We start from the raw sequence: 13638 nt of genomic DNA, 5'->3' as shown, positions 1-13638 counted from the left end.
CAGAAAAATAATTATACCAAAAAGAGTCAAGCTTAGGCATATGAACATAAATATTGTTAGTAAAGAATTTAGTAGAACCCAAGTTGTAAGAAAGACTAAAAACCTGCTGCTATAATCATAAAAGTCTTCTAGCTCTGCTTCCTCCTCATCATCACCATCACCAAAATGTACTTTGCAATGACTTTTAGCAACCATATGCTTTCTAACTGCTTCCAAACCGTTAAAAGGTTGGCACCGATCATTACAGTACAGACACATGAAATCTCTCTTGACCTGAAAAGAAAAGATGAGAGAAAATGGATGTGAAACCAAATAACTGAAAAGCTGAAAAATAAGGAACAGGTTTCTACTAAGAACGAACTTAGTCAGATGTTTCAGTACCTTAAGGCCAAGATATGTAAGGAATCCTTCTGGGTCCTTTAAATACTCAACATCAGGAATGAAGAACCCATGCTGCTTGTGCATGTGAACCATGCAGCTCTCTATGGTATCATGCTCTAGATCACACATAAAGCAACTAGATGGATCCAACTCCTCGTAGTCATCATCATCGTCATCCTCATCCATGTCATTGTCAGAGCCAACCTCACGTACATTCAAATCAGTTAAGGACTTTGTGGCTTCACCAACCAAGTCTTCTTCCGGATCAGCTTCCTCCCAGTCGCTTTCTTCACTCTCTTCATCGTTTACCTCCCTTTGTGTGGGTGGCTTATTCACAACACGACGCGGAAGTGGCTTAACTATTGCCTTGTCCTCTTCTTCATTGTTTGTTCCTTGAGAAGCCCGCATGATGTGATTTCGAGATTTAAGATGCTCAGCATGAGCCTTGGAACTTCTATACCCTTTCCCACAAAGACCACAACTGTAGAGCATCGGAGTTTCACTTGACTGGCCTTTCTCTTGAGCAAGAGCAGTTTGCCTAGCTACAAATAATGCTTCAGTCACTCCAGGAACCCCAGCTACCTGTTTATTTACAGAGAATAACAAATTATAAATTTGTAATAACTTATTGAGCACAGCGATCAGGTTTACCATTGCATAGGATGGCACTTACAGAATAATCAAAGAACACCAGAGAATTATTTCTTATACCAGAAAATCAAGATATACCAACTAAACTTGATTAGGCATTACATTGTAAATTTCTAGTATCCAACAGTCTACTTGCAGCTGAAGTTTTCTTTCACAAGTTACTATTGTAGTACCAAAACTAATTTTTTACATTTCCAAAATGTAAGTTGAGCTAATTAATAAATGTGATGATCACAGTTGACAATGAAATGAAACAACACCAAGCAAAGGTTGCAAGCAAAGCAAACTTCAACAGAAATAAAATTACCACTATCAACTTCATTAAGCAATTGCAAGTTGAAAATGCTTCTTCAAGAAATCAGTTACAAGTAAAAGCGTATATTACATTGTGTACAATGCAATAATATAAAGATCACCTAGAATTTCTTCTCTGAAATTAGTTCCCAAAAACAAAATTGAGATGGCTTATATTGCTACATAAAACACTCAATGAACCTAAAGAAGAAAAATCCAAGTAGGAAAAGCCAATGAGCTCAACCTCAAAAGACTACCTCATTCCATAAAAATAGGAGGTAGGATGAGGTTGTGGGTCCAAGACCCACTCGAAGTGTTTGTAAAAATTAATTGCCATGGGAAGTTTCGCTTGCAACACAACACCCATTCCATTAATCCGATTTCCCATAACATAAATGTTTTCATTCATTCCAGCCCTGTTTCATTTCACTAAAAGAAGGGGGACAAAACTAGTTTGCATGATAAACCTTGTCCAAATTGTCATGTTATCTTCCGTCTATTTATCTCCACTGCAAACCAAATTCATAGTTAACTAACTTTCATAACAATGGATACGTACTCGTTAATTATTTCCAATCTTAAAACATATTTTCACTCGTCACTCAAAAGACATTGATATCATAATCCTAAAATTACTAAGTAATCTAGTTACAATTTTTTTTGTTGATAATTCAATAGTTGGGGCGGGTGGATTTGAACCCTAGCCATCTCTATTGGAAACACCAGAGATATCTGAACATTATTCCTAACTTCTAACAACCTTTGTTTTTATTTTATTTTAAAAACAACTAAACCCCATTTTTGTACCAGAATAACACCAATTTGAAACAACGTTCTTACACATTACGAAGCATAACTTAGAGCATGAATCTCAATCAGTCATCATTATCAAAAAAATATTTTCACAATCCCTGTTTGCTTAACAAGAAAATCAAATTCAAATTTCTTATGTGAACCCTTCAGCTCAATTAGAACCATACGCTTCAATTAGAAACATAATATCGATTATTAAAATCTTAATTCCTTATATATTATTATTATTATAAATTTCCCTCTACTGTTAATTGTGAAATGACAGAATCGAATAACCTAATCTATTATTATAAATTTCCCTCTACCGTTAATTGTGAAATGACAGAATCGAATAACCTAATCTAAACAACAATGAATAAATGATTGATACATGGAGAGAGAGAGAGAGACCTTGCGCTTGAGATTGTAACGGTGCCATTCGGACTTGTAATGTAGCTTTTGCTCGGTATCGTCGTTGAACTCTTTGTTGCAAGCGTTGCAGGTTAAACCAGGCATTCTCTATATATCAAATATTTTTTCTCACACAGAAAAAAGGAAGAGAGATAGAGAGAATCGGAAAGTGGAGGCGGAGGCGAGACCTATTTATATGTAGAGTAGAGTAGATGATGAGTTAATATACTATACTATTCGGCGGCTCGTAGACGGTGAAACGGTGGACCAGACAAATACGACTCGCTTGCGCAATTGCTAACGTATTGGTATTTGGGCTTATTGCGAATATAGTAGGGCCTTTGGGCCTGATTCCTCTGATCCTTTATTAAGCTAAAGTTTGGGCTTCTCTGTTGACATTGGGCTACACAAGTCAAGAATCTAGATGGTATCAACATTCAAGGGGGGGTGGGGGGGTGTCGATGAAAAATAAGGAGAAGGAAAAATGAGAGAGAAATGTGATTTTTTATTATGTGGGTGTAATTAAAGGGGAGATGAAAGAAAATAGGGATGGTCCGGATGGATGGAGTTTTCCACTCGATCCCATTATTATTTTTTTGGTTCTAAATTGGGAAAAAAGAGGAAAGAAAATGATAGTGAGAAAAAAATTACAAAATCACCTCCACTTTTTTATCATTATAATTTTAATAATAAGGGTATAATTGTAATTTAATTATCATCCTTTCACGTTTTCATTATTCTACTAAAAGAAGACGTGTACCTGTGTTAGTGGACATCTTTCTCTCTCTCTCTTCAACTTGCTATATGATAATTGAAAGAATCATTCACATGTGTTTTTAGTCACATGATTTTTTTAATGAATTATATGACTCGTGTAAATAGTGTAGAGGGGAATGATGCAACAAAGTGTGACTTCGATACCAACTAATGCAACATAGATGTGTAAAAACAAAATATGTAACACAATATTACAACTCTTCTACAAAATCTAACTTCAAAAAGAACTCTAGACTAGGACACACAAAAAATAGAAAAAGTCTCTGAAAAGAACTTTGGTTGCCTGGTTGTTAATTTACTCGTTTGATTGCTCTGAGATTCTGAGAAAGCTGTGGAAAACACACACAATATAACGGATTGAGAAAGTATATGATTCATGTTATTTTGATTTTGAAAAAGGATACTAATAAAAGAGTTGAATTTTTTTTTTTTTGTGGTTATATATTCTTGTTGGACCCAGATTAATGGAAATTAATGCTTACTCAGTTGCAAGCATTAAAAACAGAAAGTAAACAATATAGAGATGTTTTTCTTTCATTTTCCTGTGTTTTCATGACAACCAAACGTAGCATGAAGTTCATTTTTTTCTGATACCGCTATGTATACACGTATATGGTTTATTTTATTTTGTTTTATTTTTTAAGTTTTTGGTGTTATTCAGTTGAGTTTTACTATTCTTAACTATGTTTAATCTTTATGTTATATTTTACTATGTTCGACCCAACCCGCGAACACGACATAAACCCGATATGGGTTTTTGCAGGTTAGGGTTGTGCCTTAATGGGTTTGGGTCATAAACGGGTCGACCCAAAAGCGACACGATAAGAAATGTGTCATAAGCGGGTCAACCCACATAACCCGCAATAGACACATTTGACACGCCAATTTATTTGTGTCAACCTGAAATGACTCACTTAACACAACCTGTTTAACTCGTATAACAAATAAATATTTATTTTATTTTAAATTTGTCAAATACCTTTTATATCCAACATATATTTTAAATTTAGAAAGAAAAGTGAGTAATTACAAAAATTTACAAGGGATATAATTGAAAATTGAAACTTCACAAACCCTAGATTTCTAAACCCTACAAACCCTAAATCTCTAAACCTTCTTATAAATATCTAATTTTTTTTTTAATTTTTATTTCAGCCGTACTACTCACTCTACTATCTTATAGTCTCATACCCAATTCTCAAACTCAAAGTCTTAAACCGGTTATTGCTCTCTCTCTCTCTCTCTCTCTCTCTGGATGATAATCGTAGTCATAGTCAGGATTAATCTACTATTTGCCTCAATTCTTTCAATATTGATACTTAGCATTTGGCGAGTTCCAAGGATATTATATTTTTGTTGAACTATGTTATTTTTGTTAAACTATGTTATTTTGAATTTGGGTTGAAGTGTATGCACTTCTTTTAGAGTGTAAAGAACTTATTTCTAGATGAATGTTATATTTTTGTTGAACTATATTATTTTGAATGTCGGTTGAAAACTTGAAGTGTATGCAGTACTGCTTTTAGGATGTAAAAAAAAATTATTTCTAGATGGATGTTATATTAAATATTATGCAAGTTGAAATGGGTTATGTTACATTCGTGTTAACCCAACACGACTAGTTTATTAAACGTGTCAAATGGGTTGGGTCAAGTCAACCCGCTTTATTAACAGGTTGGGTTAGGGTTGAAGGATCATGACACGATTATTAAATGGGTTGGGTTAGGGTTAAGCCATTTAGTCGAATACCCCTACCTCGACACGACACAAACCTGACACGCTAATCCGAATTGACACCCTTATATTTTAGATGAATATATCTAATTAGAAAAAAAATTAGATCAATAATTTTTTTTTTTTTGGTCTTAGACCCAGTGTATCCCCAAATCTTTCAACCAAGGGACTAATCATTGTCGTGACGGGTGGGTAGAGGTAAATTACTGGCCTAGGGAGTTTTTCCAAAGCGCTGGGACTTGAACTTGGGCTCTTTCACCACCACTCGAGACAGCTAGTTTAGGACTGAGTGCCCAACCACTCAGCCAACCCCACCGGGCTAGATCAATAAATTCTCATTCTAATGGAAATGTTTCTTATGAAAAGTCCAATTATTTGTTTTTTATTTGTCAGACATTCAAATAAGTAATCATTTCACATTTTTTGAGGGTTCTCTTTCAAACGACAGTCAAAGTTGCCAATTTTATTTTTTAATAAAAAAAATTTAAACTACTGATCGTCATCAATTGCATCACTTTTGATATATTTTTAGAAGAAAATCTCCAGGATGTGATTTTAAATTAGGGTCCATTTGGTACATGTGTTTAAATAACAGTTTTCAGTTTTTTTGGAAATATGTGTGGGTGAAAAAGAGCCCGTTTGGTTTGTCAACTGAAAACACAGTGTTCAGTGTTTAAACACTGAACACTAGTGTCCAAAATTTGAAACAATATGTTTGGTGACAGAGTTTAAAATATGGCTGTTTGAAAATGGTTGCTCAAAAACCCCTGTTTGAAATATATTTTTTGAAACATGCTCGGCTCACATTTTAAACAATGAACAGACGTTTCTAATGGCACAACGGTAATAAAAATTGAATTCAGTTTTTACTGTGCCCGGACCCACTGATCAGCTTTTTTCTAATGTTTGTCTCCTCTCCTCTCTACTCTCATCTCTTCAGTCTTCACGCCCCAAAGAATATCATCAGTCTTCACGCCCCAAAGAATATCATCTCATCTCTCCTCTCCTCTCTACTCTCATCTCTACAAAGAATATCACAGTCCGAACTCCATTACTCCTCCCACCCACCTCCATTACTGCTCTGACCTAACGACATTCCACCTCACCCCTCACAGATCTGGCGCCATTACTCCTAACAGTAGCTTCATCAACGCGTCAAAATCCCATACACACATCATTTGGAAGAAACCCCTATGAATCACAGTAATCCCTTTCTCCCAATTAATTCCTCACCAACGACGCTCTGTTGCTAAGGAAAAGGCAACTCACACAGTCTGAAGGGGTCGGTCAGGTAAGGTTTTTAATTTTGTTAATTACTTGTTTCAGCTTTCTTTCACATCCCAACAGATCATTTCACATTAATTCATGTTAGGGCTTCTTTTAATCCCATATATTCTTTCAGATGGACGCCTCACTCCCTTCCTCATCCACCTCTCGAGTGCATTACAGAGCATCTGCTTCCTCCTCTACTTCCTCTTCTAACCGTGTTCCCTTACTGGTACATCTGTGTAATATATAGTGAATCATGCTTCTAAGTTCTGTTTTAATCTTCTAAGCACCCAAACCCTCTTGCTAAGACCGTTGATACTCAGTCTGTTTTAGATTTGGGTTTGTCAAAAATTTGGGTTTTTCTTTATTTTTTTGTGACTTTTCTTTAATTATATGTTGATGATTATTGAATGTATGTAGAGAAGATGTTTGTTGAAAGGTTTCTTAGAGGATAAATGGGTTGTTTTGGGGTCTGGGTTTATCTATTTGTTATGGGTTATTGAGTTCTTGTGTTGGATTTTTGTTTCTGAGTTTGTATGGATATTGGGTTCATGATCTGCACCTTCTGTTAGATGGGATTTTTTAGTGTATTGGGTTTTTGGGGGCATGCCTTCACTAATTCAAAATGGTTGAATGATGTACTTGAGACAACAGTCATATCCCTGCCCATCACAATTTCAGATCACTCACCACTTTTGTTAGATACTAAGACTATCATAGTTGTTTTTTTATTTAAATTTTAAAAAGGCCGTTTCATTTTGAAGCAATGTGGTTGCTAAATTAACCCTATGTAAAAATGTAGTGCAAGATGCTTGAAAAATAAAAGTAAATGATTCCCCTACATTAACTTAATACCGTGTCCATAAAAATAAAAGTTACAAAGGCTGCACTCAAAGAATGAAACAATAATGTCATAGAGAATTATAAGGATAACTCAGAGACTGTTGTCAAATAATCAAAAACTCAATCTGACCATGGGCTAAATAAATGAGTGTGCCCTTTGCATAGATGTGTGTCACTCCCAAGTCCAAACTAATTAAATTCCATCTAAACAGTATCATGTTAGAATTAAAAACACAAATTTGAGCTTTTAACTACTGGAATTAGTGAAGTAACCTCAATATATAAATTTAAATCGAAATAGAGTTTCTTATCATTAAACAAGCATCTTGCTTATCATATAACCTAGAGGGCAGTAGTATACTTACATTAATAAGAATCAAGATTTATTGGATAAAGATTTTGAGCAAATGTACAAGAAAACTATATACGAAACAGATTTTTTTTGGAGTTGAAATTATATTCTTCAGTTTGTGAAAAATATATAAGGTCAAGATAAAGATATTTAAGGTCACATGTAGTCATTGAGACGAAACAATTCTTCAGTTTGTGAAAAATATATTCAATTTCCTCTTACAAATTTTGGAGTTGAAAATTGAAAACACATAGCTGATCTTTTTTTTTTTTTCTTTTTTCTTTTTTAATATTTCTTTTTCGATATATCTATATCGTTTATACATGTTCCCTTACTGGTACGTAGCTGATTGAAAAAATCTCTTCATTTTGTGGCTTGCTGATGTATGCTTGTTCTGTGTTATGGTTTAATGTTTTCGTTGAAGTAGAAAGGGAGTATGTATAAACGGTCGTGTGAGAGAGAGACTTCAACTATTAACTATTATATAGGGTTCCCATCCCCTGCAAATGTCTCCAAACATTTTAAAATCAAGTACATGAAAATAACTTATACAATACACTGTTGGTCTATTTTAGTTGCCAAAAAGTGGAAGATTCCTAAAACTACCATTTTAATCCCAGATAGCTACAAGCTCCCTCAGGAAATAAATGAAGCATAAGTCAAATGTGGGTAATCACAAACTGTGAAAAAAACCTGCATATACAAAAAATTAAGTGAGAACTTCTTAAATGGTAGTTCTATTCTTAAATTAAGTTATTATCAAAATTTTCTTTTCTTGAAATTATAAGTGCATGAAAAAATGAATGTGGTAATTCACAACTAAGATTTCTGTTGGCCTGCTTGAACTTGGTGTTGCTAATGCTGTTAACCTCTTTGGAGGTTCTTGTTGTTTTAAGTGTACTATTATCTTGACTGTGTGTTGACTCTCTTGTTGTTTTGAGTCTGGCCTTTTGGCTGGACTGTGTGTTGTTGTTGATGGTAGTTCCAACTTCTCAAATTTACATACAATCTTTGAAGCTTCACTTCTGTGTATGATAATTGAAAAATAGTATTGTGCATTCCTTGAAAAGATTCAAAGTAGTATAATTGCTTCTTTATGTCATGAACCAAAAAGGCTTCAGCTTTGGTTTGATACATTAACCTGTCAACATATATTCAACTATAAATTTATAATATGCTCCTATGCCTTCATAAATATACAATGCCACTACAAGTTGAGCTAAAACTGATGTAAACTGATGTGTATAGAATGTGTATCTTTGTATTTTTCCTTTATATGGGGTGAATTTTCTCTTATATGCCTGCTGCTTGGGTCTAGTAGTAAGTTAAATATTTTAAATCCATATCATAGAAGACCATTTTACGAGTCTATGTAAGTATACCAACATGTATTTAGATGGATGATGCCGAGGATAAGAAGTGGCCTGAAGCAGTTGAGAGACATTTTATTGATATCTTGTTAGAAGAGGATGCTAAAGGGGATATGCCCTAAGGCCAGTTCAAGTCTGGAACTTGGACAACAGTTGTCAGTGAGTTTAACAAGCGTGCGTCTAAAAGTTACACCAAGGCACAACTTACACAAAAATATCAACGACTGAAACAAAGACACCGCACATTCTCCCAGCTCATCGCACGTACAGGAATGGGATGGGACACCATTTCAAATATGGTGACGGCCAGTGACGATGCTTGGGCTGCTGCATTTGCGGTAAGTCCTTAAATCTGACTTAAATATCAAAAATATCAAAAATATTAGGTTTATTGGCTTATGAGTGTATTAATAATAGTGGCTTTAAATAGTTGTTTTGTAGCATTTTCCCATGATGATACTTTTAGGAATGGAATAAAATCTGACTTATATATGGGGTTTATTGTGGGTTTAATGGGGTTTAATGTGACTTATAAATTCTGACTTATATCTTTGACTTATATTATTTTATTTATATTATTCATCTGTGAAATTACTCAATGTCTACAATTTCCTAAATAACCTTTTTGGCTTTTTGAAATTTGGAATAAAGAGTGTTGTTATACGGTTATTATAAATTAGCCATCTACTTTGTATTGGGTTTTATATCAATAAAACATCTAACCCAATATATATGGTTATTAATAGGTCAATCATAGATTCAAGGAGTTCAAGAGAAAGGGGATGAGACACTATGAGCTGTTGGGCACTCTTTTCAATTCAAACACAGCCACGAGTTTCCTCCAAATGTCATCTGCCCAACCAGCTCCCAATAGTGATGAAGAGAGAGAACTTGATGCAACCTTTCTATCTGAGGGGGTACATGTCAATGTCAGCATCGATGGTTTGGATGACGTGGAGGAGCTGCCCACATCGAGTGAAGCCCAAAGCCGGAGGCAAGTTGAAAAGCGGCCAGCTAAACCGTCTCATTCAAGTAGAAAAAGGAAGAAAGGGCACTCCCTTGAATCCATGACTGAGGCAATATGGGGTTTTACTGACATGAGGAACCGTCGGGGGAAAAAGTCCATCGACACTGGAGACTCTGCTGTGGGGGCTGCCAATGAGTCAATTACAGCAGCTGTAACTCTTTTGAACCAGCACACCGATGTTGATCATGTCACGTATTGCAAGGTCGTGTAGGAGCTTCATAACGCCAAGAGTAGAGCCACTTTTTTTGCCATGACGGTTGATAGAAGAAGGGCCTGGATTGAGTTTATTGGGGGTGGATTGCAGTAGTGGTGGTTGTGGTTGACAGTCTAGGAAGTTAACTGATGATGTGCGCCGTGTAGACAGCCTAGGAAGTTAATTAGTACTCTTAGTTTGGTTTAATGTGAATACGCAAAGTTTGTATTATGTTAATACTATGAACAATGTTTGCATTATGCCTTCCTTTATTATGCTAACCTCCTTGGGACATGTATGGTATTTATGTAAGAAATATGTTTTGTGGTTGTCGTGTCTTCTATGAATTTCTAACTTTGGTGACATATATATATATATATATATATATATATATATATATATATATATAAAAAGTAAGTTGCTGCATTCCATTTTGTAAATTTCTTTTTTGTGTCACATATCTGCTTCAGACGTTGTCAGCTATTTTAAGAATGTAGTATTTTATTGAGCATACAAGTGACATTGGCTGGAATGAGTATTTGGCTTATCCTTTCTCTTTTGTTAGTTATTTGTAGTTTTGGTGGAATTAGTTTGAAAGCAGCACATGAATTGTCTGCAAATTTTGTATACAACTTTGGCTAATAAAAGGATTGTAATTTCTATGAAATCTACAGGTATGAGAGAGCCACGTCTGTTATAATTGATCCAGGTCTATATAGCTTGCATAAATCAGGTGCATTTTGGGTCTCAGAGCAAAGGAGTGTACCATCTGCATATACGGTATTTACAGGTGAGGATTTTTGTTTATTGCCTCTCATTACTAAATCTTCATGCCTCCACAACCAGCTTTAGCTTTCAGGTATTCCTTTTTATAAATCTTTGTTTCATTCTTTGTTAATTATGATTTGATTTTGCTGGAAGTATTAGTTTCTTCGTTGAAAAATTTTAGATTAAGTCTCCCTTTTTCTACTTTATGTAAGCTTTATTAATTTTGTTTCTTGCTGCTGGTTTTTTGTTTGTGTTGCAAAAATATCAACTTCTTAATTAGAGGTTAGAGTGTGTTCTTTCTCTTCTTCACTAATAATAATGGAACTACTATGGAAGTGGGGTTGGGTTTGGATCCTTCCAGCCTGTCCTTATTGATCTTATAAAACCAAGAAAAGATAGATGCATTTGCTTGCATTCACTTCTATTATTTTGTGAACATTGTAACAAGTTAAAAAATTGAGCTAACATTGTCTCTGGGTGTGTATTTGAGCTTTGACCTGCTTTTGTAGGCTTTGAAAGGCTCTGTCTTTTTATTTTTTTATTAATTTTTTTTCCTGTTTGGGTTTAGATCAAATGTCTTTTCTTAGAATATTTAAACACGTTAAATAGTATATCTGATGTACTTTTACTCCAATAATAATTGAACAGGAACAAGTAGAGTATATAATTGCAGTTTTTCCTTCTCTTAACTAGAGCTTTTGAACTCATTTTGGAGGGTTTTTTTTTCCTCAGAAATCAAAAACTGCATAATTTGTGGAAATCTACAAGGAGAGGTACTATATGTAGCCTTAGCTCTTGTTTACTGCTCTAGGGCACTTCAATTCATAGGAAATGATTTATTTTCTAGTAATTAGAAGGATGTACTGAAGTTTGCTTTCAGACCACTGTTCACAGATGTTCACTAATTTCTTATTCTTTTCCTTTCTTCTGCTTTGCATGCATTTCTGGGTGAATAAAGTATATCAACCTGACTGTCATACGTTCTAGGAATTTGTTTTGTTAATGAGTTTGCTGTTAGGATTGGGATACTCACTACTGTACTTATATATATTCTCATTTTTTTAGGTACAATTTGATCAGCCTTTGACAAATAATCCGGAGAACAGTCAAGTGCCCAGAAGCCAATTGTTGCCTCTAAGAAGAAAAAAAGTAAATAAACTTTCAGCACTTTACATTACTTCAATGAAATTACTACATTTATATCTTGAAGTCAAAAGTTTAACATTGGGCAACCTCTCAAGATTTAAAGAATGGATATATTATCATAGATTCACCTTCTCTTCTTTGATTGCCTGAATTGAGTATTATTAACAAGTATGTGCGTAGGTGATGCTTGAATGTAAACATGCATGAATATAATCATGATTGTATCATTTTATATGTGTGTATAACACACGCTTATGATAGGAAATAAGTTAATATTGATGCCAAGAATATGGGAAACAGTTCAAAATAAGTTGATATTGAATTATTGATGCCAATAATAAGCTAGTGTTTTAATTTCTTTGCTTACATCCATGATCCATCCCTTACTTCTGATAGGAAATAAACTCTGTTATACTATATATTAAACAGCTTTAGAATGGGTATTTTTGGTCTCGTGTCTGAATTAGTTGGATGTGCGTCGGAGGGCATGCAGTTTATCTTTTGCCTCTATTTTTGGGTGTTTTTTACATCAAAATTATGCCTTTGTGTATTTGCAGCTTTCCTACGGCATTACTTGAAACACAAGGTTGAGTTTAATTGTTGTTGTTGTTTTTAAATTATCAGGGAGGACCTCTAGTCAAATCTAACTTACCATGGTCAGCTAGAAGGGGAAATCTCTTTGAATACGATCGTGTCTTGAAAACAGCAGCAGATAGGTAATATATTAAAATATCATAATTGTGATGCTTCTGCAAGATTTATGATTCTTGCCTCATGTTCTGTTTGTGCTCGGATTTTCGTTTGTTATATGAAGTTATGAATAGATCATTAGTTAACATGGATTGTTGACTCTGAGCTTTGTTAGCCTATTATTAAGTTTTAACAATCCAAATCTTGAAATTTTAAGACGCTATCAGAAAAATGCTCTATGTTCCTGAGACTAAAAACATTCTTTTGTAACAAGGTAAATGCGTAAATTGAAATGATTAGTGAATACTTCTAATGCTTGTTCTGCACAGATGTTTTTAAATTGCAAAATTGTTGTGAAAAACAGGGGGGGAAAGAAGGAAAAGGCAACAAACAGAAGGTTCAAAGCTAATTTCCTCACTAAACAAAATTACGTCTTCCAACTCTCGCACACACAATAAAGGCAATAGCTTCCATTTGATTTGAATCTGTCTTTAATTTTTTGTAGTTATTTCAATTTCTTCTTTTTGTTCTTCCTTTTTCTATTTGATAAATTTTTCTGGTTAGTTTCTCATCAACAAAATAATAATAATACTAATTGTGGTCTGTCATAATGTCATTATGAGGAATTAATCAGAGTTATAAAATTATGAACTCTAATATGTCTATTATCTTGTGAGTATATTTGTCATGCCTTACCCATGAGGTTGTTGGTCTTGTTTAAAAATGACCACTGCATGCCAGTTCACTTCACGGAAGCTTTACTCCATCACAGTCCAATGATTCTACACAAAAACCACTTGTCATAATCAATAGCATCCCACCCAACCTCTCCCAACTGTCTCAACAACAGAGACCAGACCAGGAATAGGATGCAGTTAGCCTTTTGACAATGAAAGGTTGATTTCTGCAGAAATCCCAGCCATGCTTTGTTTCGTAAGAT

At 34.5% G+C, this 13638-nt stretch overlaps 1 protein-coding gene across 3 annotated transcripts in view; it reads right to left on the bottom strand.

The window, feature by feature from the left end:
- The window catches only part of LOC126708850 (cytoplasmic 60S subunit biogenesis factor REI1 homolog 1), a 49522-nt gene that overhangs the window by 750 nt on the left and 35134 nt on the right, over positions 1–13638 (bottom strand). For 2 of the 3 annotated variants that reach the window (XM_050408823.1, XM_050408824.1), the window contains exons 2-4: positions 2530–2620; positions 382–963; positions 104–273 (exon numbers count right to left, since the gene is read on the bottom strand). In XM_050408823.1, coding sequence (XP_050264780.1) covers positions 104–273; positions 382–963; positions 2530–2620 — 843 coding nt within the window. Of the gene's footprint in view, positions 1–103; positions 274–381; positions 964–2529; positions 2725–13638 lie in introns of those variants that run through there. The other variant, XM_050408822.1, reaches the window with a different exon arrangement.

This window comes from Quercus robur, chromosome 12 (assembly GCF_932294415.1).
Source record: "Quercus robur chromosome 12, dhQueRobu3.1, whole genome shotgun sequence".
NCBI classification, from domain to species: domain Eukaryota; kingdom Viridiplantae; phylum Streptophyta; class Magnoliopsida; order Fagales; family Fagaceae; genus Quercus; species Quercus robur.
The sequence above is the reverse complement of the archived record's forward strand: the minus strand, read 5'-3'. Positions and strand labels throughout refer to the sequence as shown.